The sequence below is a fragment of the Danio rerio genome, chromosome 5, assembly GCF_049306965.1.
Source record: "Danio rerio strain Tuebingen ecotype United States chromosome 5, GRCz12tu, whole genome shotgun sequence".
In the NCBI taxonomy this organism is placed as follows: domain Eukaryota; kingdom Metazoa; phylum Chordata; class Actinopteri; order Cypriniformes; family Danionidae; genus Danio; species Danio rerio.
The window spans coordinates 18,771,736-18,798,403 of record NC_133180.1 but is presented as its reverse complement, the minus strand read 5'-3'; the positions used below and the strand labels follow the sequence as shown (position 1 = coordinate 18,798,403).

The 26,668-nt window shown below is 34.5% G+C and overlaps 1 protein-coding gene across 1 annotated transcript; it reads right to left on the bottom strand.

The window, feature by feature from the left end:
* Window positions 1-25,986, bottom strand: hira (histone cell cycle regulator a). Its single transcript, XM_691386.8, has 25 exons — window positions 25,773-25,986; window positions 25,169-25,231; window positions 24,925-25,035; window positions 24,035-24,125; window positions 21,709-21,803; window positions 21,513-21,608; window positions 20,566-20,726; window positions 20,304-20,471; window positions 20,039-20,152; window positions 17,269-17,339; window positions 17,070-17,175; window positions 16,113-16,328; window positions 13,762-13,847; window positions 13,493-13,669; window positions 10,160-10,327; window positions 9,866-10,070; window positions 8,695-8,793; window positions 7,714-7,862; window positions 6,313-6,474; window positions 6,108-6,166; window positions 5,538-5,643; window positions 5,334-5,456; window positions 4,176-4,339; window positions 727-815; window positions 1-635 (listed from the first exon to the last, which is right to left on the bottom strand). The coding sequence occupies exons 1-25, from the start codon at window positions 25,807-25,809 to the stop codon at window positions 519-521; spliced, it is 3,033 nt and encodes a 1,010-aa protein (XP_696478.2). The 5' UTR covers window positions 25,810-25,986; the 3' UTR covers window positions 1-518.
* Between the last annotated feature and the right edge of the window lie 682 nt (window positions 25,987-26,668).

Here is a 26,668-nt window from a genome sequence, read left to right as displayed (position 1 = left end):
TTTTAGAACTGGTAAATTGTTTATTCCTTTTTTAATTGAAGGTTTACCATTTTCCTTATTTTATAGAAAATGGAGGGGGAAAAAACAAAAAAACAAACAAAATCGCCTTTTACAAACATTTACAAATAAATGACAAATGGCTGTACAAATAAGAACTGAAGGAGAAAGACAAAAAGAAAGGAGGGAGGGAGAGTCGGATCACTAAATTTACATCAGCTTTTAGTTCAGAAGTAAAAACCGTCCAGTTTTCGAGAGTCCTGCCACGCAAGCTTTGTGCTTGATCAAAAAGATCCCAAGGGAACCCATCCTTTCTTTTTTTCTTACCACTTTACAAACATAATTAATAACTGTATTTAACAAATTAATTCTTTGAAAAAAAAAGGAAGAAAAGAAAAAGAGCATCATTATTTTTGTCCATTTCATTAGTGTCCGTGTCTGCGGTATAGACAGTGCTGTCAGACTGTTAGCACATGTACAGGCCAGGAAGGGGTCGGGGTGAAACATCAAACGGTCAAGTGCTATTTCAGACGCAGTAATTCGAGCTGATCCTGGTACTCTGTAAAAAGTCTCTGGAAACGCAAGTTCTGACCAATCACAGGCAGCACCTCGGTCAACAGATCCCGCTTTCTCAGACCCTGAAATGCAAGCCAAAATGCAATGAAACCTTTCCAATAGTAATTCTGTCATCTTAAATCTGCTGTTCGATTTTAGACTGAAAATGAATACCAGGACTGTGGACTCCCAGGAGCTGCTACTGGATTTGTGAACCGGTCCCAGTAAATCCTGACACAGTTCTCTTAACCTATGCTCATAACCTGCAAAGATACAGAGTTCAAGTCAGTGCACAAGGGCAACATTTGGCTTGAAAATGTGGTCTAGATGTAGTAAAACAGGGGTTTAAGTAAAAACAAATTCTGAGCCTGAACTAGTAATAAAGTAATACAGCTCTGGATGACTTAAAACAGCAACCGCAAGTCTCTTCTCCATCATTAAAAGTTTGCCGTATTGGTCTTGACAACACAAATACAGCTGTCACCTAAACAGAAACCCTGCTCTGCTTTCATTTGATTGAAGAATGAAAAAAGACTGACATTATACGATTTTTCCGCTCGAGCACACAGCACGCAACAGCAAAACGGGAGGTGCCCAGGGCGCATAAGCAGTACGTAAAACACTGGCGGCCGTTAGTAAATCATTCAAAAGACGCCCCTCTCAACGCAAAAATCACATTCACTGTGATCAGCCCCTTATGCAGCAAAACTTTCAAAATATATGAAATAATATTTTTGAATCGTTTAACCGATATCATTAATCGGTTACAAATGCACCCTTTCGGCTAACGGTTAATCGATTATTTTAAGCATCTCCAATTAAACCGCATGTGCAGGCTCTAATTTTTTTTTCCTTTTTTCTCCCACGGCCACACGCCGAAAATCAGGATTACTTTAAGCCCTGAGTAAAAGAAACCTACCTAAAAAATGAATACAGATGTATACAACCTCAGCTGTATAATATGTTATGCAGTTACTAAGATGGTAAAATACACTATTTATACTCTTTTTCTATAGGCATTCTTATTGTCTAAATATTGTGGGTTTCAGATTATGTTTTGAGTTCATAATTTGCATCATTTTTTTTTTTTTTAAATGTTGCACACATGAGCAAAAGCACAAACTGTTTGAACCTGTTTTTGTTTTTACACAGAGTATGGAAGCAAGTTTCAGCTTCGAGATAAAAAATATGAATAATAATTGTGACTTTTTTCTTCACAATTTTAACAAGAGCTTCAAACAAACAGGTATTCCTCAGAATTATGATTAAGGGTTAAATTGTGTGAGCTCTCAAATTTGACAAAAATTGAAGCAGTGATTATCATTAAAAAAATAATAAAAGAGCTTAACTTACAATTGAGTTTAGAACTTAATATTGTGAGCTAGAATGTCAGAATTGAGAGATAAACAATAACATTTACCTATTTATAAATTCCACGACTTAAACAAGCTTCCAATTAAAATAAATTAGAACATCAAATTGTTTTTATGGCACGAAAAATGTTTGTATCAGTCTGAACCAGAGAATGTGAGGTGCATAATTTAGGTTAAAGCGATCTTTTTGAAAGCCGGCGTGTCTGGTTTTTGGTACTTATTTATAACAGATAAAGTATTGAATCATTTGACATATTCAACTATTTAATTAACAAACCAACCAAGCCTTTTCTGTTCTGAGAATTGACTCTTTGCCTAGCCCTGCCTTCCTTAGTTACTGTTGTTACGCCTGTCAAGCTTTCATGCCTGGCAGATCTATTACAATATGTATGCGCCGCTATCAGACATTGCCAGGGATAGAATTAGTCATTTTGCCGAACAGGTGAGATATCTGAGAAAGCCAGACAAAAAAGGACTGCAGTGTGCATTACAGGGGTAATAGCCACCTCATTCGCTGACCATTCAACAGCTTAGTTCATGCACACAAGAGGTGAAATTTAAAAATGATCTAATAATAACAAATTAAACCGTGATTTCTTTTCATTTTTTTTTTGCCAAAAAGCCTGACAGACTATTGTTGTGCAATGAAATATAGCGTTACTAACCGACAAGGAAACACGCATGGACAGTGCTTTTACATAATTCATTTATAGAAAGAAGAGCCAGAAAGGGGAAATTGATGGATTTGTGCCAAATATTAGCATCATTGACCCATAACAATGTACAGTACCTATAACTTTCAGTATGTTTGTGTGCTCTTTATCTAGTTTCTATTCTAATTTGCAGTAAAGTAGAAAAAATAAATAAATTGAAATCCAAATCAGAGAATAAATAGCAGAAGTAAACAAATAGATTTTCCCTATCAGCATATATTAATGCGACACAACGCTATAATGCCGTCACAAATGACTAAATTTCCAAAAGACAGACATCTGTGAATTATAGTTCTGATATATGGACATGAGGATTATAAATGGCTGAAAAACAGCTGTGGGTGAAGTATATTGATCACAAGTGCTCCGTTTGTGACAATATCTCTGTTTTGTTGTGTTGATATGTAATCCAAATATTTGTAGCTTGAAACTAATGGAAATACGACTGGACTGTGCTGCTTTTACCGCTCCTCACACAGCTTGATCCACGCTGGCATTTCTCCCTTTGGTTTTTAGGTTTTGAAATGAATACAAAAAATTCCACCACCCCGTCCAAATTTTTAGGGATACTGGGTCTCAGATTTGCACAATCCATATGCACAGGGCTTTAGCTTGTTTCCCTTTGTTGAAAGCTTGACAGACTTCCTGCGCGTAGCTACACTTGTAAGCTACGATTGGTGTGTGGCAGTTTTCAGGTGTGGCTTAGCGAAGGTTCGATTACAGTTATTAATAGCCTAGTCCTTATAGGCTATGTTTGATTGATTTTATAATTCTTGTAAAGTTTTTTTTTCAGGTTGTTCAGGGACATCAGATGAAAAATAGCCTTCGGCTAATTCTGGTGCATTTGCAGAAATGCTAATTAATGTACACTGTCCCTGCCAAATAATCAAACAAACAAACAAACAAATAAATACAAACCATCCGTTTATAAAATATATAATTTACGAATCAGTCTTTACTGAAGAATAAGTTGAATCCTATGCATTGCATGATGATCACTGCAAACTAAGCCGAGGCATTCATTTCACATATATGTACTCTATAAATATAAAAAAATGTAAGTAATGCAACACTATGTTAAAAAATTTTATATAGTAGGCTATAGGCTAATAAAAGGATAGAAAATACTTGCCGCTCCACTCTTCTCATTCTCTGGTCTGAACAAACGCATGAATTGCTGCTGATTCAAAATAAAATTGTTTATTTTTACATCAAATATTAACCTCAGAAGGAACAGAATCTTTATTTCTCAAAGACTTTCATTATTTCTCATTTTCGCTTTTATTTTAAGATTTAATTTTCTCGTTTTTGACTTTATCGTGGCTGGACTGTATGAAGACAGGAAACAAACTTGACGAGATTGAGATAAGATGGGGAATGGTCTGTAAGCTGGGACTCAAACTTGGAATTTCTAAAGTTCAATGGCACTAAATGTCAGCAAACTGTAAACTAAGGCTGTCAGCTCCAACTTTTTCCCCCTTTTCCTAATGAAGCCTCTTGTTTTTTTCTTTTATCAGTTGACCATATACTCACTCACCCTCGTTTACAAGAAAGCGTGCGTAGATAAGAAGCCAGTGTCTGTACTCGCTCGCTGAAAGGAGCATGAGGGCGGAGGAGAGCTGGTTCTCCAAGAAGGCCAGAGTCATTCCCTGCTGCAAGTGATGAGGAGTCGATGACAAGCGAGATGCCAACCGCCCAGCGCTGACAGAGACAAAAACAAGGCTGTTAATACCGTACTCTGATTGGACGACATTAGCTGTGTATCTAATGTCAGGCCACTGCAAGTGAGGGCTCATGTGTTAATATGAATCAGTAATACACTTAAACACCTATTCCAACATTATTATGCACACAAACCTACATTTTTGGCCTTTAAGTCCAGGAAGAACTCTTACAGATTTATATTTATGAATTCTCATATATTTACATTACATTACACTTACACTGTTATTTCTGCATTATGCATTGGATGAAGTTTTTTTTTTCTTTAATTGGACAAATATTTTTTTCAGGTTGACAGTGGTATCTTAATTTTGTTGTTTTATTTTTATCATTGTGTTGAATAATTATTTGTTATTGTATTCACATGCATGTTTGGGGGGTTTCAAAGTGTTTTTATTGTGTTGAAAAATTAGTATGAAGTCTTATTCTTATTTTTGTTGCTGTAAGGAGGACAAATTGAATAATATATATATTATTCAATATATATATATATATATATTATATATATATATATAATATATATATATATATATATATATATATATATATATATATATATATATAAAATAACTAGTTTAGTTATATATATATATATATATATATATATATATATATATATATATATATATATATATATATATATATATATATATATATATATATATATATATATAAAAAATAACTAGTTTAGTTTGGTTATATATATATATATATATATATATATATATATATATATATATATATATATATATATATATATATATATATATACATACATATATATATATATATATATATATATATATATATATATATATATATATATATATATATATATATATATATATATATAAATTTTTTACTTATAAATTTATAAGTTGGCATCCATACTCGGTCTACAATTGGCTCTGACAGATAGTAGCATGCTCGCTTTAGGCTCGACATCCAATCAGAGCACAGCAAAAACTCTTACCTCAGATTACGTCCCTGTGTGAGAGCCAGGGGCCCCATGGAGCCCAAAACATCCTGAGAGGACAAGCAGTTGCGGAAATCTGCACACTGGACCAGAGAGTCCTGCTTATCGGCAATCAAATTCCTATTAGAGATTAATAGAAATGACACAAAATATCAACAGGTGTATGGCTTTAAGTTGATGCATATTTTGTTGATCACTCACCAGGTCTCTAGTGATGAATTGAAGCAGTACGTTTTTCCATTTGACAACGAAACCACTGCTACACCTTGCTGCGTTATAAGAGACTGGCTTACTGTTGCGTCTGTGCCTGGTGTGAATAAGAGATCAGGTTTTACAATATGTTACTTTTTTTTCATGCAGATCAGAAGATTTATATGCAAAAGGTTTAAGATTGCTAACATTTTTAACTGTTTCTGAAAAGTAATTCTTGCCAAGGCTATTTTATTTGAGGAAATACACAGTAAATCAGCAACATTAAAGGTGCAGTATTTAAGTTTGACACCCAGTGGTTTAACTGGGTGTTACATTCCTAGATCAAAACAAACGCAAGCGCAGGTTGCCAGATTGAGGACCAAGACTGACCATCAAGCCTAAAGGCTGAATTACATCATGTTCTAAATTAAAGCAACTTTATTACTTCAATTGACCTCATTTGTAAGTTACCTTACATAAAAAGCACCTGACAAATGATAAAATATCACATAATGAAAAAAGTTCAGCAAATATCTAATCTAATATAAAAGATCTTCACTTAAAAACAAAAACTCTCACCTGATAGGATTGGATTCAGAGATTCATTTTTGACCAGAGCCGTCTGTTTCTGAACATCCCTGCCAAAAAAAATCTATGTCAGCATGTACAACCTAGATCTTTAAAATTTTGCTTAAAAAAAAAAAAAAAGTAAACACAGCCACATTTATGAGAAATGAAAGAGCAAATGTCTGGCCTATTCTATTGAGAAGCAGAGAATCAGTACCAGACAGACAGCGTGGCTGATGCCATCAGTGCCATGACGAAGTGACCCGAGCAATGAAGTGCTGACATGGGTGCCGGCAGCATGATGGAGGGAATCAGCCTCCGTCCACAGGCAGTGAAGACAGAGAGAGTTCGGTCTTCGCACGCTACCGCAACCACATCACTGTGAAGAGAGAAAGAGAAGATACTGATAGCAGAGACGCAACCCTCAACAATGCAAGTAAATCACTCACATATGCAACCAAATTTGACACTGGAGTAACAAAATGATGTCTGTTGTTAGTCATAGAAGAATAAACTGTTAGTTGGAGGTTTAGAATAAGTTTAGCACTGAAATATTTTCACTTGACTGCTCCTAAACAAATTGAATGAGCACTTTTTGTCAGTGTCTTGATGCTACAGTGAGTGCATTATCGCTGTTCATATCAATAGATGCGCAGGGTAGTTGTAGTGTCATGAATTTTAGTGTGTAAAATGCAACATAACTTGAATGACATCACTTTGCATTTCTTTCAAACACTATAGTGCTTAAAATGCTAGATCGATTTTCTTTGTCTCGTTTCTAATCCAAAGGTCTATCTATATTCTTAAATCAAGAAGCATTTTCTAGACAAGCAAAAAAAAAATTTTGTTTTAGGAAATAATTGTCCCATATGTCAATGGGGTAAGCAAAATAATCTAATGTCAAAATGAAAACAAGATTATTTTGTCAAGCATCACCAACTTTCAAGTAAAGCTGAACTTTATTGTGAGGACACAGTAGAAATGTCATGACTTGCAGGACCACAGTGCTACATATCAATTAAACATAAATATAAACATACAACAATAGAAACCAGCAATTTATTGAGTCAAAAATCAAACCAATAGACATCTGATAACTAAGGGTGTTTCGGAACCTGGAGCGTTTGCCTCTTAGCATGGTTCATTTGGCATATGTGAATCCAGCAATTGCACTCTAATCCACACCAAAACAGTCTGAGACCACATCAAGAACTAGGAGAAACATGGTGAAAATGTTATTCCGTTTCAGAAAAAAAAACAATAGATCTACAGGTGTGAAAGCACCATAACTGTAAATATACTGTGAGTAATTGTTTTAAAAGTGTACTTTTTAGTCTAAACATTATTCGTTTGTGTTTTGTTTAAATTGTTTATTTGCAATTTAAGATCGATATCTTGTAGATTGCAGTGCATTATCCAAGATTTTGACAGTCCCATTTCTGATCAAGTCTTTGAAGCAGCAAGTGTTTGTAAAAGTGTCTAGTGCATATGAATGCGTTACAACAGGTGGTTTGTACAGCCCACTTACCTTTATTTGACAAACTTAGGAATTTATTAAAAATAAATACATAAAGACAGAAAATAGTGGATTGCTTCGTTTTTATGGTTGTGTGCTCACCTGCTCCCCGTTGCTATGATTATTCGACTGGGCAGCAGTGTGTCCCACTCTCTGCCCTCTCTCCTCCATTTGAGCTGACTGAGACGAGCTCCAGACACCACCGAGACCTCATTCTCCACCTCCAGATACGTGACGGCATCAGTGCCCACCTAAACATGCAGGTTAAAACCCCATGAAATGTTTTATTTGACTTGTTTATTTACTTTTTAAATTTATGTAGGCATCTCAATGGTAATCTGGTAATAAATAATTATAGTTATCAACAGACATTTTAAATTAATACTAGACAAAAACAGATAAATACAGGTAGGTAGTACTTTTTTTTGTACAAATTTTTTTTCTAATTCACCTTTTCTTTCAGTACATGACAAAGTAATACAAACACATATTACAGGTTAATACTAATAGGCCTATTATGTTAAAGCCAGAATATTTACAAAGGTTAAAATGAAAAAAAAAAACTAAATTAGGAGGAAAAGAAATACAGGTAAAAAAACAAACAAACAAAATTAAATTAATATACAAGTTAATAAATAAAAAACAAATTAGTAATAAAAATATTTATATATTAATATATATATATATTAATATTATTATTAATATATAATAATAATAATTAATAATTCCTTACATTATTATAGTATAGTATAGTAATATAATTATATGTATATTTTCTGGACACTCAAAGCCCTTTACACATTTGGAATCTCCTCACCCAACACCAGTTAATTGATTAAATAAATGAAGAAATAATAATAATAATAATAATATAAAAACGATAAATTGTTTAAATTATTGCGTTACATAAAAAGGCCAAAAGTCTTCTCAAACTAGAGATAGAAAAAAAAAACACTTTAAATTAGAAGACTGCAGTCCATCCAGTAAAACATGATGGTAGTTCTGCATATTTTAATATCCATGTGTAAAGCTTGTATGATTTTAAGGATACTTGGGTGTAGGAATAGGAGTGTATGATCTTACCTGAGTGCTGAATGATTTCTGTATGGATGGGGTTGGAAGTTTTAACACCACTGCAGGTGTTGCTAATCGAGGCAGCTCCTCCTTCACTGAGACTGGAGTCTAGAACAGAAGATTTAGAAAAGTAAATTTGTCTTCTAATCAAGATGCTCAAGATCTCGCATGTGCATGGGTCACTAAGCTTATCGAAATAAATCTAAATAAAGTTAGAGAACAAGCATTTTTAAATATTATTAGGTTTGAGATATGCGAGATCCTAGTGAAATTGTAAAAAGTCAATGAAATGGCCATATTATAAAATTATCAAAATATTTATCCATGACACATCTATAATAATTAAGGTTAAAAAAAAATCATTAAATTTACTTAATTATTTCTATTGAAAGTTTTGGTCAATATAAAAAAGCCACTACCTTAAAGACATTTTAAAAAAAATAGCTTTTCCTAGTTGGCATATTAGAGTTATGATTTATGACAGGGCTATTCAATCAATTTGTCATGGGGGCCGGACATGAAAAGCATCCCAAATGAGGGGCACATTTATAAGTTATGTTTTGAACTGCATAACAATTATGGATGAGACAATTATAGATTTTGGCTGTATGATTATATAGTCTGAAGAATAATCATGGTTTCACGGTTAACACATCTAATGTAAATGTAAGCTTTATAATAGGTAAGTATTTAAATGATCTGTTGTTATCATGCGAGTTCATACATACGTAATCATTTTAATAATTTGTAATAATTCATCTAACGTATCTTGTTTACATTGCACTGAAAGCCACGCACAATTTTTATGGCTAGCACAGCACTTACTAGCTGGCCTCCGTTACACTAATTTAGATTTTAAAACGTTTGTTTACTCCAAACATTTATTTACAATAATACACTTTTTTTTGTTATACCTGTTATGTAACCTTTTACACAGCGCAAGTCATGATAACACTTCACATCATGGTAAAAGCCTCAGCAATTAATTGCAAGAAAATTTGATACTGTCAAGGTCTTTACGGCTTTTGTGGGGCTTAACAATATCACAATAGTACATGCACAACATCAGATTTCAATCTGTCCCATCTGGCCGATACCCAATCCAGTAAAAAAAATAAACAAAAAGGCAGTCGATTTTGAAATTGGTGTTTTCAAAACATGTCTCAAGAAGTTATGTCACCTGCGGGAAAGGCTGTGATATGGGCATCATCATTTTGGCATCTTTCCTCGGCCTTCCCTTCTTCCTCTTCTCCACCACCTCTCCTCCCTCAATCTCTCCCTTCCTCTTGGCCATAGACAGTGTTTTGTTCATGATCTTGTCCTCGCTGTCGCTGCTGGTTTCATCTTTTCCTTTCGGCTCCTTCACAGAGCTGCTGTCTTTTGCCCTGAGACAGACACGCAAAACATCTTCAGCTTGGTTTTTAGTTTAGTTAAAAGAAAAAAAATGCACTAATAACCACAATAACTTTATTACCTGTCAAGTGGCGTGATGCCTATGGTGATGGGTACGCTAGTGACCCCTGGTGTGGCTTTTGACCTTTCAGTAAATCGTGAATCTAGTGCTTTCATGGGCTCGATTTTGGAGGCAGAAGTCAGCAGCAGAGTTGATTTCATACCAATGGAGTTTACAGGTGCTGTTGCACTAAAAGAGAGAGCAGAGATAATACATGAAATAAGATCAAGTATCCACCTTGTTCCTACTGCCATATTATGGGTTGCAATTACAGTTTGGGAAACTTCCATTAAGAATTGAAACCAACAGCTATAAATAATAAGACTCTGCTAACAATAGTGCTTTATTTTTACCCATCCAACGGAAATAACTGTTAGTATTTTAAAGTGATTACAACCAATAGCAAGCGCTTCTTTGAATCCCCTGTGGTTTGGTTCCTATAGATTACTTTTCTTTTTTTTGTAACAATTATTTTCTTTGCTGTTCCCTACAGCAAAGTAATACTACCTCTTTATCAGTGGATTTTAATAACAGGGACAATGCAGGATAACTTTCAAAGCAGCCAATAGCTAATTTAACAGCCTTAGTCCTTGATTAGTTTTCGTTACACTAAGAGAGTAAAAATGTCTATTTAATATACACAGGGGTCGATATAATCAACAACCAACCCGCCAATTGCGGGTAGATTTCAGCTGTGACAGGTTAGACAGCCACTCTTACTGGCCACTTTGGCTGGTGGAAAATAATTTTTAAATTGCTAGTGCTGGCTCGCTACTTAAGACTAGTTTATGACTGTTTGTCAATATGCGTGCAAATGTGATATTAGACTTGAGTAGCAGCATGACTGTCAAAAACAACTGTTCGCGCGAGCAAAAGAAATCAGGTGAATAATGAATAAGGATTACATGTACAGTGGGACAGCCGATCCTCACCCACTGACGCGCTATTGTTTCCTTGCGCAAAGCAACCGTGCCTAGAAACGGAACTCATGCACTCAGTTCTGCTACTTTTAAGAGCTAGAGATTCTTTGTAAGCGACATTGGTTGCCGATTTCGCTTTAACTACTCTTTGAATAGATTATTAATGGGTCTAACATTAACTGTGTAAGCGTGATCATCCTTTCATTAACGCACACGGAATGTTTTTTTACTACTTTCTTTTTTCTTACAAGTTATTTTTGTTAATGGTTTAATTTACAAAAACATTGCTTTAATAGGGGATTAACTCTCTATTTACGTATAGTTAACTGGTGATCTGAGACCTTTAGCCAGGACAGATTACTGTGCCTCGTTTTAGATACATGAGAATAATTTTAACCATCAATTGTTTTTCAAAAAAAAAAAATAAACAACATTTTTGTTGAATAAAAAGTGTAAGTATACAGCATAGTTTTGACAAATTATTTGAAATTTGTGGCAAAGAAATTAGTTTGGTGTGGCCAGAAAAAAAAAGAAAAAAGTTAAATTGTTAGTATTGAGTCCTGATCTATCATGTGAAAAAAACTAATTACAATGCGACACTATGAAACCACAGCTAATTTTGCACATGCTCATTGAGCAAGGTCATACACAACACAAAAAAAAGTAAAATGTGGACATGACACAATTTAAATCAAGTAATTTTAGCATGCCAAAGTCAAATTTATGCATATAAAATATATTTTCAGATGTATTTACTAGCTACTTTCACAATGGCTGGTAAACAAAAAGTTAATGTCAAGCACTGAATATACATATAAAAAGCCACATTACCAACAGGGCTGAATGATTTAGGGAAAATATCTAATAGAGATTTTTTTGACAGATATCGCGATTTGCAATTCATTTATCTAAAAATTAAGGCTAGGCTCAATATTGTACTTTACACACTAACAGGAATAAAACATTCTTTTATTTTGCTATATTCAATAATTGTATATTTTCAACTGAAATTATGTAAAAAAAAATCTATGAGCACTAGTCTTTGAATTACCGCAACAAAGATTATAATTTGAGCGGAGTGTGTTGGTTGATCCTTTATACAAGAGTCTCTCGTTTTCTCTCTGTTTGTATGTAGTAAAACATGGAGCTTGTCAATCAGAGGAATTCAGGCTTGGTTTATTAGTCAATGGACTATATGCAAAGTTAGTATTTTTCAGCCAATGATGAACTTCCCTTGAAAGGTTTATATGACTATTTTTTTATTATATATTTTATAAGGTTCCTTTTACAGCATCAATGTTGTGATGCAATTCAAATATAATAAGTTAAATAGCATCCATTCAGCATTCATTTGGTTGTTAAATCCTAAAAAGAGACGAAAGACAGTTTAAGCAAAGGCGCCATCATTAGCGGCAGGCTAGTGCAGAAATTCCATTGAAAATACAGGGGTAAAATTAATTTACATATTTTAAAGACATGGCGCGGAAAACTATAATTTAATGCAGTGCTTCTTGTTTGGTCTGATACCCACTTTATATTAAATCTCAGCCAGGCAATGAAGATCGCTGTTTTTTTTTTTTTAAGTATTCAGATCTTAAATACTGTGTTTTTGTATGGGATGACAATTAACCGGAAGCCCTGGGGCTGGCTGAAATTAAAAGTCTGTGTAAAATGGATATACTCCATTATCAGAATTGCTGTGTATCCACTGATATAACTGTGCTGTTAGACACGGTGAGTGAAGCGCGTGTACTTAGTGTATAAGAACAGACTCATCTAAAACTTATATGAATCCTCGTGAGGCGGCATCGGCATCATCATCACTACCTACGCTCCCATGTTTGTTTATGGTGGGTGGGACCTCGACTGGTTTGGATACTGCTGATTGGGGAAAGTTAAGCTGCGCTCACACTATTGGCAGAACCATACAGAGGACAGTCGTTCATTTGCTCTCAGAGTCGGATGGAGAATAAATGTGTTTATATATTTATTTTGCATTCATATCGCAGCCATTGGGATAAGCTAATCACAACGTTTCAAATCACGATTTTATTTCAACTTCGATTAATTGTTTAGCTCTAATTAGCAGGCAGTCCCAAAGCAATGTGCCTTAGTTTTTGTGTTTGGTAATGTTCTGAAACGCACTCATAATATTACTGGAGAAAGACTTATTTAGTGTTTTTTAGGTTGTATATGGTCTGTTAAAGGTCATTTGCCAATTTTAATATGCTGACTTTTCATATTCAATTAAAAAAATAAAAATAAAAATAAACTCATTATTATACCTGTAAACCCATACCAATTTTACCTGAACCCTTTTTTTTTTTCACACTTCACTGATGTTCACAGTTATGCCCCCATAACTCACGCAAAGCATCATGGAGGAAAGGAAGGTGGATAGAGTAAGAGAGAGACACCACACATATACACTTACCTGTCCTTGTTCTCTTCTGCAGTTTTGTTTGGAGAGGTGGTGCTGGGGTCATGAGAGGGTCGTAGGCCCAGTGAGTTGGCCGTGTTGGAATCAGAAGAGATCTGTGGGGTGAGCTGGGTAGATGCGGATGACCCCGGCAAGATCGGAACGCTGTTAAACAATGCTGGTGAGAAGTCCCTTGGTAAAAGAAAAACGGATTCAGCAACTGAACGCACGCAATGGCATAGGTGAGTGGTAATTTTAGATGTGTTGCTGTGTGTGTTCTTTACCCTGTGTCGAGCTGTGCGATGCAGAGAGGTGTGATTCTTCTTCTCCCGTCTGCTGTTCTGGTCTCCACCTGCTTTTTTAAGAGGTTCTACCCAATCCAAAGAAACAGAAGCCATTTGTTAATAAACCGAAAAAATCCAAAATTGTCTGTATTCACTAGCAACGTAACATCTTTAAAGCTGAAATGTTACTTCATGTACAATAACTGCAAATGTGCAATTTATGCAAACTATTTTGGGGGGTACAGGTCAGTTTTCATTACATTATGACCAAGGTATCAAATAATAAACAGCAATGCAGTCGCATGCAGACTGATACTGGCAGATGTTCAAGTATATGCAAAAAAAACATTTTTTTAATCACACACCTACACTTTGTCTTTTGCATGTAATATAAATATAATTTACATAACCACACATTATGTGTATATGGGCTGGGCAGTATGATTGTGCTGCTTTGATTACACTATAAACATTAAAATCAGGTTATGCCCATCTGAGCATTAAAGGATTTAAATTGGGTCCAAAAGTGTGATTACAATCTCCAAGTGTGTGTGTTGCAATCCTTATATACCAGTGAAACTTAAAGTTTTATTTTTTTCTCCCAAAGAAGCAGGATTTACATCATGCAGGGTTTTTTAGTTTTGTTTTCAAAGAAAATTTACTCAAGTGTATAATTGAATACCCTTTCATTGTTAGTGGCTGTTTTAGCCCCCTTAACTTCCATTGTAATGACATTTTTTGATTGCAAATCCTTGACACCAAATAATCATGCATTTTTTATTGTTGGTGGTTTTCCCTCGTGAGAAGAGGTTAAATTTACTGTTGATCATCAGTTGGTTCAACAGAAATGACTGTGATTGGCTGTGAAGATCATCAGTTAACCGAACTTGACACGGTTTACTAAGTGTAAACATAGATACATGGACACTGGAGCATTTTTAAGCCATGAAGATCAGTCGATTCATCAGCAGAACACTCGTATGTCAGCTTATGAATAGACCAGCTGATCTTCGTGGCTTTAAAATGATCCAGTATCCCTATTTCTTTTGTTACACTAAACCGTAAACAGCGTTGAGTTCAGTAAACTGATGATCTTCACAGCCAATCACAGTCATTTCTGTTGAGCATGTGAACACAATGGAAAATCTGCGCTGTTTAGGAATGCTCTTAACAGCGCTCAAATGTACGTGGGAAATGAACATTTTTTAAATTCCAGTACTGATTGGTATCCAATTTCACAATAAGCGTTTTCAAGGTATAGCGTGGTTTAGAAAAGTCAAGGTTTTAAAATTGTCAAAAGTTTCAGCTATAACTTTCCTACAGTAAGTGTATTATTTTTTTATTTACATTTTTTTTATTTAAATTTGTTAGGAAAACAGTATTTCCAGCAGAAAAAGATGCCATTTTAAATTGTAAAAAATCTGTTTTTGAAATAAATGAAGATGGCAGAGGTCAATAATTAATTTGAATTATTAGGTCTGACATGTTTACTGCTCCAAAATATTTCAAATGTTTCTCAAAATAACATATATTGTGTTCAAAAGGGATTTTTTTTTTAACCCATACATTTTAAAAGAATATATTTCAGAGCAGTAATCACAGTACTGTCAAACCGTGGTATTTTTTATCCAAGGTTTTCATACCGAATCATTTACCGGCTCAGGCCTAGTTGGCACCATTATATAGATAGACCTGTGCAAAAAAAGTTTCTAGTTTTTATTTGGATTTCTATGGAGTATAAAACAAATATATAGTGTGTGCAGAAATACACTTACTATGTTCTGAGAGCTAAGATGATTATTTTGATTTTCTCAGACATATTAAGGCAAGTGCGCAAAGGTCTCTCTCTCACACACACCTACTAAAGTCAATATAAAAGGCAGAAACAACGCTTTTTTGCACTGCAACGGATGATCAGCAGCAAAAATTACAAATTGTTCCTTTTCCCAACAGAAAAAAAAACACCAACAATCAAGAGTACGTGATAATATGATGTCATGGCTTTGCAATCAAAAAAGTCATAATAACAGAGGTCAATGGGGCAAAAACAGCCACCAACATAACGAAAGAGTAGTAAATTTGCTCAGAGTGTATTGTTGAGTTAAACATTTTCAAAAAATGTGTCAAAATAAAATTTGTCACCAAAAATCATTCCATTTGCTGAAACAGAGAGAAAGCTGTGGCCAAAATAAGACTCAAAATCCTGCACTGAGTGGATGAAAATATCCCCAACAGCCCACAAAAGTTAACATTTAATATTTTTTTAAGGAAAATTTCATATATAATGCATCTGAATAATTTTAACCACTAAAAAAGTGCAATGTGTGTTGTCACATGATCTTTCTTCTGACCTTCCTGATGTCCTCCAGGGACTCTCCGTTGAGCACATTAGTGAGTTTGGGCGTCTGGTTTTCAGGGCCGCTTCCCTGGGCTACATTAGCGTTCTGGTTTCCCTGTCTTTCCTGCTGATACTTTAGCATTTCAGGGTTTTCAATGATTGTGGTGGAAAGCTGTGACTCCATTGTGATGGCCAGACTCTTTCCATAGATGTTTTGATGAATGGCATTCTGTGGAAAGATATAGAGAAGCTTCAATTGGAGAATCAAGTCATTTTATTGACACCCTGTTAGTTTGTGTATGGAGTGTAGAGTAGTAGTAAACAGAGTAGTGATGCTACATTTTCATTGGCATGACAGTCAGCTCAGCTGTTTTCACAAAAGTGCGACTTCTGTAACAAGTCACTTTTTTATTTTTACAAAAAACTGTTTATATCACACTGCATGAAGTGAGAAAAGGCAATTAGCAAACATCTCTAGATTGTCTGTATCTGGAAAAAACGATTCAACCAATTGCTCAAAAAACAAGACATTTACTTTCTTAATTATGAATTTATCAGTTAAATTAATGGGTGTACTCTTAAATTAGATTTCACTTTTGTGATATACAAATACTTATATACTTAAAAATACTTAATACTAAATAAAATCATAACACCCCCCCTCATAATTATATAATAATGAGTTTTTGCTGTCTATAAACACTGTTAAATGTTAGCTACACTGCAAAAAAAAAAATATATATATACTTTTTTGTCTTGTTTCTACTCCAAATACCTAAAAATTCTTAAAAATCAAGAAGGACTTTCTAGACAAGCAAAAAATATTGTCTTGTTTTCAAAAATAATTATTCAACACTCAGTGAGTTTTTCTTTAAAACAAGCCAATGGTGCAAGCAAAATAAAGTTGATTTTGCTTTGAAATTACACTAACTCTAAGTGTTCAACTCTGGTTTGTGTGCTTTTTCTCCACCTTTTCCTCTTCATTCAAGGGGTCTCCCAGTTCATCCTGCGAGAAGTCCAGGAAGGCCACAGTTCCATCCATGGAGCACACCAGGAGTCCCAGTCCATTCAGTGTCCTAAGAGTCAATTCACAACATGCATGTAAGGATTTACCCCAATAAGATCTCTGTGACTCTTTACAAAGCTTGAAACATAAAGCCTTTCCCTACCATGTAATATCCATTATGGATTTGTCAAATAGGTCATGGATGACCACCAAAGGACGCTTGAGTGAGGTGAGCTGAAAAAACAGGACATCTGATTAAAGGTGCATCATGTCAACATACAGAAACATCATACCCTAATTGTGTGATTTTATTTAGGCATTCAGAAATGAAAAATTTCTTTGGTCATGAGTCTTAGCTCTTAAAGTTTACATGAACCAAAGGCTACAACTGTTTGTTTTTTTTTCATATTGTGACACAGTTTCTAGAGAAATAAAATATTAAATGAGAAAACTCACTGCTTAATGGATGCAGTAAAGAAGACATTTTATTCAGTAAGATGAGGAAAAGAGGTTTCGGGAGAGTTATTACAACCTAACAAACACCTCCTCCTCACCATTTCTGTTTGTGGTCAAAACTGACAGTTGGAGGGGCGTGGATAAGCATGTTGACCGCGCCCAATAGCTAAGATATAGGTAACAATTCTGACAATTTAACTGAAAAAAAGGAAGTACATTTTCAGATTTCAATTGAAGATTACAAGGGCAAACCTTTCTTTTTCTTAAAGACAAAATGAATTTGGCCAAATATCATATGGTTAGTTTTGATTTCATTTGTACTTTAAATAGTAGCCCTAAGTTATACTCGGAGAAAGGTTCAATAATGGCTATTGTCAGAGTCTTGCAACCAAACAACCTACAAAGATGCTACAACCCACTTTTACTCACAAGCCAACAAAACATTCCATGGTGCTAAAATTAGTGGAAAAAGGGAATACCAATAATATATTGAGCTTGTTGTACCTAAACATTAGATCCACACCACGCAGTGTGATACTGAAATGAATCCGAACATACAGTATCTGAAGCTTAACCATCGTAGTGGAACTTTGGACTATTGTGGGAGTCAATCCACACCACCCACAGTCAGTCTGACTAAATGTTTTGTTATGGTGGCAGCTGGTTAGGACAAAAACTCATTGACATGGATAAAGCAGTTTACTGATTTATGTTGGTTGTCTGTTTTGTAATGAATATTACACATACATGTTTAGTGAGTGCATAACTACAACAATTGTTAAAAATTTGAGATGTTTTCCCTAAAAATGCTATTTGAAACTTCTATATATCATAGAATCTGACAAGTAAATATCAGCATAACAAAAAAAAAAAACTATCTAAAAGTATTAAAATAAATATGCATTAGGTTTTTTTTTACAATTATTAACAAAATGCTATATGTAAGAATAAATTATATTTAATACATTTTATATAAATTTTTATTTTATTTTAAATTATAATATTTTACATCATTTTGTTTTAACTAAAAGTTTTTTTCAGCTTTGGAGACCCAAAACAGCAACGACTTCTTACTGACTTTTGAATAGTGGTGTATTCTACATAAAAATAATCAGGTTATTCCATGCAGGGTTTCTGCAGGTTTCACAAAGTTAAATTTAAGACATTTTTAAGACCATTATGAATGAAGTTTTAGACTCATAAAGGTCATAAAATTGAAAAAGACTTTTTAAAATTGAAAAAAGAAACTTTCAAATAACTCAGATGGATTTTTTTATTTGCCCTATTAAAAAAAAATATTATAATGGATTACATTTAATATTAAAATAATAATTAAAAATATATATTTTAGATTTTTCTTAGCAAAATATTTAAAATATTGTGCAAAAATAAGCAAGCTCTACTTGTATCTATACAGTTTTTTTTAACATAAACTTTCTTTAAAATAAAAAAATTAACAAATGTTTTAAAAGTTTTAAAAACTATAATAAACTAAATTATGCACAGCAATCTGTCCAGGTCGGTGTCCTTAGCAATAAATACATAGAGCACTTTTAAACAAATGTTATTGTATGGAAAATAATTAACCCATTATAAAAAACAGAGTTAAAATATACCTTTTTAAATAAAAAGTTTAAAGTTTTTTTGAGATGGATAGTTGGTGATTGTATGGGTTTTGCCAGATTGGGTAGCAATACATGTACATGCATAATGTGATAAAAGGTCAAAAAAGTAAAATTAAGACCGGTTTAAAAAAGATTTAAGACCTACAACACCATATTTGAACAAGTTTAACACTTTTAAGGCCTAAAATTTAGATTTTGAGATTTAAGACATTTTGAGACCCAGCAGTTACTCTGTCCAAATCTTTTTGTTTGCTTTGCTTATTTTTGCACAAATTCATTTAAAATGATTTTCCATGTTATACTTGATCATAAGACATGTGACTAACTAAATATATTTTTTAATCATATTTATTTTTCCAAATTTTCCAACCTCCATTGCCTCCGCTAGACTGCAGCTCTGCACAGTAAGTTTGGCCAGAGAAGAAATGGCTGAGCCTGGTTTCTCTCGAGGTTTTGTCTTTCACTTCGTCAATTGGTGATGTTTTATTTCTCACCACTAGCTTGCTTGGTTTTGGGAATTATGCAGCGGCGCATCGATGGATTTGCTCTTCAGTGTTTGGACATTCATTAGTGAAAATTAAAACACACTTAAATGAACTAAACTGAAATTCAACTCTGAAAGCAGGACCGACACAGTTTCAATTTACAAGAACTTCTATGTTAAACTGCTATGACACAATCTACATCGTAAAAGCGCTATAAAAATAAAGTTGAATTGAAATTGATTAAGTGGTATAAGTATATTCTTGGTTGGTGTTGTTTGTGCACATGAACCAAACACAAAATCCAATTAACAAATGATTGGCGGAAATAAATGATTTATTAATAGGTCAAATAAGGAAAGTATCTTACCCATACAGATAATGAGCGATCCTTACTACCCACAGCACAGCAGCAGTACGGGCAGCTGGGTTTGGGTGTGCTGCCATTTTTCTGCTTCTTCTTAAAAATTTTAGGATTGAACTTCTGCACAAAGATAGAAAACAGTTCATATGAGAGACAATAATACAACTTAATTCATTTTTAGACATCAGGATTTCATCAAAACAGTAAATTACTGCAGTATAGAGCACAATGAGATTTTAGTGCATGCTTTAAGATTTAAGGCAACACTAACCACAACAGTAACGGCTTTTCGATGACCCACAAAGTCCATGTTGGTTTTCCAGCCGTCTCGTTCGATGATTTGAGCTGTGGGCCCAGAATTATTCATGGCATGAGCTGAAACCAGGTACTGACCATCAGGAGACCAGCTCAGCCTCAGGACGTGTGTTGTGCCACCACACTGAATCAAAGCAAAAAAAAAAGAATACAGGTTCAAGTGCGTGTAAACAACAAAATAGGATTTTTAAAAAAAAAAAAGCATTTTGAAGACCTACTTCACTGAAGGGTTTTGTGATGTTCGTCTCTAGTTGCCAGTCCATGGTTCTCCAGACCTTCAGACTATGGTCGTCTGCCTGGGAGGCGATGTACTTTCCAACAGGGTCCCACGTCAGCCCTTTCACCAGCCCCGTGTGCCCCTTTAAAGTCATCACTATCTCTGTGGCATACAAATATAAAAGCAAATTCAAGAAGGTAATCTTCCATGCTTTGAATTGAGTACTGGATCTATTAATATGCACTCAAAGACAAGTTTTAAAATAGTGCTTTCAAAGATGGTGCCCAAGAACAGGGGTGCTTAAGCCTCTACTAACTTTCACAACAAAAGAATGGTGGTAAAAAGAAAGTCCATTCCCCATCCTCAATATTCGGTTTCAGTTGGAAGTACATCAGCATAGTGGGATAAAAATCTGATTAACTTCCATTTCACACAGACTTTAATGACAACAAAGAAGATGCCAAACCTCTATAGCAGTGGTTCTCAAACTGTGGTACGTGTACCACTAGTGGTACGCAGGCTTCCTTCTAGTGGTACGCGGAGGAATGAAATATGTCATGTACATGCTACACACATTTCAAAATTTATCAAAAATGATGAATATAATATGCCGTTTATGACATATAGCCTATATTTCTGAGGTAATCTGGCACATTTTTTTAACTGTGCAGAGTTGTAGCTGCTTTACTGGGCCTACTACGGTACTGTATTTCAATACTGCTAATTTTTGGTGGTACTTGGAGAGACAATTTTTTTCTGAGGTGGTACTTGACAAAAAAAAGTTTGAGAACCACTGCTCTATAGAATTTCTTCTTGAAAGTTACTAAAGGATTTAAATACTTAAGCCATACTTTATTATATTTCAAAGTTTTATATTTTTAAAATATGTAAAGAAATATTTCAATGTATTTTAAAGCATCAAACCAAGCAGCATCCACATCTTTTCACCTGGAAATTTCCGAGCGTTCCATATAACGATGGTGTTATCCACACTGCAGGACGCGAGCCAGACATCATGAGGTGACCAGGCCACATCCATTACATCTGAATCAGATGGATAGAGAACACCACATGTGCTTTACACCGTGCCAAAAACTCAAGACAAAATCCAGCATCCACATCAGCAGCATTTTTTGCTCCTCACCTCCCGTGTGGTTCCTTAGAATCGTGACGCACCTCCACTGTTCCACATTAGCCAGTTTACTGCTGGATCCAAACACCGTGCTTGGACCTATGAAACTGGTCAACAAAAGAAACACCGCAAAATGCCTCAAAGCTCTGTGTGGATGCATGTGTGGCATCTGTTTGTGTCTTATAAACAAAAGAAAGACAACTCTTCTCGTGAGGGCAAAATGTTTAAATGGTGCATTTACGCAAGTGATGGGGAAATCTGGTAATTCTCTAAATAATTTCAGAAAATGAATGCATATTTTAACTCTAGTTGTTTAAAAATATGTTTCTAATAGTGCTGTCAATAGCGCGTTATCGCATGTGATTAATTTAAAATATTTAACGCGTTGAATTTTTTTTTCTTTTTTGCTGTTGCTGCTGACGTTAGTTCAACGTGCAAAGAAATATGGAAAAGACCAAGGAAAGCCTTTTAGATTAAAGAGTTTTATATAATTTCAGGCATTTTACATTTTTGGACTTTAACTCCAGTTCGGCAGTTTCACTTTAATTCGGCAACATATTGTTTGGGAGAGTGTTGTTTTAATGGAATTTGATACCAAATGGACATAAAAAATGTCTGCATTTCATGACGTGGGTGTCTGTGGTCCTTAAATGTAATCAAAAAAATATATTTAAAAAAATGCAGTTTACATAATAGACTCTTAATCAGAGTATTGTCTTAATTATATTAAAATCAGAGTGTTGGTGTCCATGTAAACTTAACGTTACTCAGTGAAAGCTTGATGTCGCAAGCTGTTTGAGACAGTGCATTCCTCTGCACTTAAGCTGATTCCATGTGCCCTTAAATGTTTAATTAAATTTGATGTGTTTCCCACCTACACAAAGTTTGTAAAGTATCTTATAACCTGACTTCACCTAAAATTTATTTATTCTTTTTGTTTATTTTGTAGATAACTGACCAACCAAAAATACATTAAAATAAAGATACAAATTACACCAAAAAAAGAGCATTTTTCCATCAAAATTAGGCTCTTTGAAGAAGTCAAAAAACTGTTTCAATGTTTCCTGTTCCTGTTTTAGGTTTTTCATCTATTTTCTTTTTCAGTCTTATCAGGTAACAACCCAAAGTAATTCAAAATTTCACTTTGTGAGTCATTATTTTAAATAGATTGTTGTTGTTGTAGCTACTAAATCATATTAACAGGAAAAGAAATTAACCATTTCAGATGTGCGTTCGAACTGAAGCGTTAGAAAACATGCAATAGGCTACCATACAAGGCGCGAATTCTGCACAGTTTTGCAACCTTAAAGGGTTTCCACGGACTATTAATGTTAAATGGTCTGTTGTTGCACAAACGTGTGAGCATTTTAGTGACTTTTCCACATGCAACATTATCTATTGTAGATAAACCATTAATGACGATACTACCATTTACAAACTACAGTGGCACCACCAGTATTTTGGAGCCCTAGTATCGGTACTACCATAATACCAGTAAACCGTGCAACCCTAACACAAAGCGGACCCATGTGTGCCTCTTGATGCTTCTTACGTTCTTGTTGCAGCGCCATTGGCATTAAAATTCATATGCTGATTTGGTCCGGTACATAATGGTTAACGGTCTACTTTATAATAAATTTTTGTTACTTTCAGCAATACAACTTTTCAACGAGAATTATTTGTATTCATTACTTTATTATTAAAATTTTCCAATTTCCATATTTGCAATGCCTGTATTTTGGATTTTTTTGCTGTCCACTTAAAATCCAACATGAAAATCATTTTTGTTTTTATTGGCATTGATTGCTTTGAAATTCAAATAGTTGTCCTGTGTTTTTATTTCAGTAATAAATATGGCTTTCAACCCAACAGTTTGAGGATCTTGATGGTTTATTGCACGCATGTTGTTCACATGAAGAAATCTGTGTAACAAATTAAACAAAAATTGTAAAAAAACAATCGTATTTTGAATTTTGTCTTGAGTTTACATTAACTTACATTTTACATTTGAGTAGCCAAAATGACTTTTAAATGCGATTAACTGCAAAAAAAAGTGTGATTAATTCTGTAATTTTTTTAAATCGATTGACAGCACTATTTTCTTACATTAGTTGTTGTTGTTTTTTTGTTTATTTAAAAAGCAAAATCAAAAACGAAATGTTGCAATACATATTTTAACACTTGTTTTTAATTATACAAGCATTTTGATTAATGCATGTTACATAAACAATAAGAAAAATATTCTTTTCATTCATCACAGAAAAAAAAATTGGCTAGAAATTTAAAAGTTGTATAAAAATAAAAAAGGCAATAATCAGAGCAGGTCAGTTTTACTCACGCAGCTCTCTTCCACACCATGACCAGTTTGTCGTCTCCTCCTGATGCCAGGTATAAGCCATTATTTGACCACCGCACACAATTCACACATGCTGAAATGCACAAAGTTACATAAAACATTTGATTAGATACTGAATATTCATCACGGTCACACATTCTGTCTCACATTCTGTCAGAGCAGTTCATATCCAAACGAGTTTAAAATACATTTTAGTGTCTAGACACCGCCTATGAATTAATCTTTTGCATGTTGTGAGCAAAATATGTGGTCTGTATTAAAAGAAAAACATAAATTATTTTTTTCTTTATATTTCATACATTTAACTTAAAGAATGTTTCTGTAGAAATTAAACATACAACTTTTAAATGACATTACAATTCTGAAAATGCAATAAATCATTTGATAGGAATTGTATTAGGAACACTTACTATACTTTTACTGTACCTTCTGATCACACTGCAAAAAATGTGATGTTTTTAGTATTTTTGTAATGCTTTCTGATGCAAATGCATTTACTTAGGTCAAAACAAGATACGAGCGAGTTTAAGATTAAAGTAATATTGTCAATGGGCTCCAAAAAATTATTTTTTTGTAGATTTCATACCCTAGTGACAGCTATTTGGTCTTGCTTAAGGCATGGACTAACTTAATTTGCTTCAGTTTCACAAAATATAAAACTTCATTTCCACATTTTGCATCTAAAAGTAAATGCACATTGACTTATGGACATTTAGATATTTTCCTTAGAACAAAATACTGAAGATTATGAATTTTTAAGTGCATGCAACATTTATTTCCATAAATTTAAGACTCTTCTGTTTTAAGACCTTTTTTAAGGTTGTAAATTGTGGAAGAGTGAATTAAGATGCATATAAACCCTGAGGTAATACCTAAGTGATTGTCCATCTGACAAAGCAATTTGGGAATATTCTCGTTCTTCTCATCCTCCTCTCGAAGAACCGGGGCCATATTCCAGATGACCACTTTCCCAGAGTCCTCACCTGTCAGTCAATGCAAAAAAAAATTCGTATTTCCTAATGACAAACTTCTGGTCTACAAAACTAGCAATGCTATAGTTACAAATTCGCTAGCCAGACAACGACAGAGGAGGTATAAGGGAGTTTGAATCTTCACCTTGGCCACCTGTAGCAAACTTAGTTCCATCTGGGTGGATATCAACTGAGAATATTGGTTTACCTGAAAACAAAAACACTCTTTATAACACAAATGCAGTTTTTAAGAAATATATACATCTCCAACAAAACCGCAAACAGTGCACGACTTCGTAGCAGGTTGAAACGAAGGCCACATTAGCATATAACTCTTATAAACAATGTCTCACGTTTCATTTAGTTTGTTAGTTCGACCAGATAGTCTCTAAATTCAAATATTAGACTCTTAATTTGAACTTAAAACAACACAGCCATCGGCTCCGGCTAGGTCGACCCATGTCAAGAGGTCTGCCTGTCTTTGGCAACTTCAAAATGGGTGGTGTGCACATCATATATTCAAAGGTGGCTTCTTAAAACCGAGCCAATTTGCAAAAAAACAACCGGTTACTATACTTCTAATTGCGCTTAAACGTCCAAAAGAGTAACGTTAGTCGAGTCCATAAACAGCCCTGCAGAGGAGACCTGATCCTCCTCTCTACATAACAAAAGAGCAAGTTGAAGCCCCGGATTCCTGCACAAACACACACACATATACAGGGAGAGAGAGAGTCGGTTACTGCTCTCACCATTGTGATTGACCCAACTCGGCTTCAAGAGCTTCATCTTTACGCCGATCAGTTTTAAATCCGCCGTCTGCACGCCGCGATCTCCCTCCGCGCCCGCGAGGAAACTGATTTCCAGCGTCCGCCCGGCTCTTCGAGTGCTGCGGCTCCTCCGTTACTTTTGTTGCTCAGTTGAACTCCATGTCCGTCTCTCTCTCTCCCTCTCTCTCATCACTCCGTGAGCGCGAGCGTGAAGCTGCAGCAACTGAAGTCACGCCGGAAGTTCGCCGTCTTCCTCGAAGTTCCCTTGGAAACAAAGGATGAACTTGTTTGTTCCTTGTTTACATTGGTGATTTCGGGGCTCGCTATGAAATGCGAATCACAAATTACGAGAAATAAAACGCAAACGCAACGAATAAATGGTTGCGGTGTAGAAAGACGGTGTATAAAGAAGCCAATATCAATAAAACACCATGATATTGCTGTGTTTTGAACATAGTAACTTACTACATATTATATATTTTAGCATGGTAATATCTATCTAACTGTTATCTATCTATCTATCTATCTATCTATCTATCTATCTATCTATCTATCTATCTATCTATCTATCTATCTATCTATCTATCTGTCTGTCTGTCTGTCTGTCTGTCTGTCTGTCTGTCTGTCTGTCTGTCTGTCTGTCTGTCTGTCTGTCTATGTAATCTATTAAATTAAATCTATCTGTCTATCTATGTAATCTATTAAATTATTTAATGTAATTGTTTAGCGGTCCAGCGTGGTTTTTAAAAATCTGGTTAACGTTAGTGTAGTTAAACTTTTGGAGTTCTTGTTATGATTAAACCTGACATTTTCTCTTCTGCACTTATGTATTTGCATTAAATGTATTATAGTAAGATAAGCTAATTTAATACAGTGAA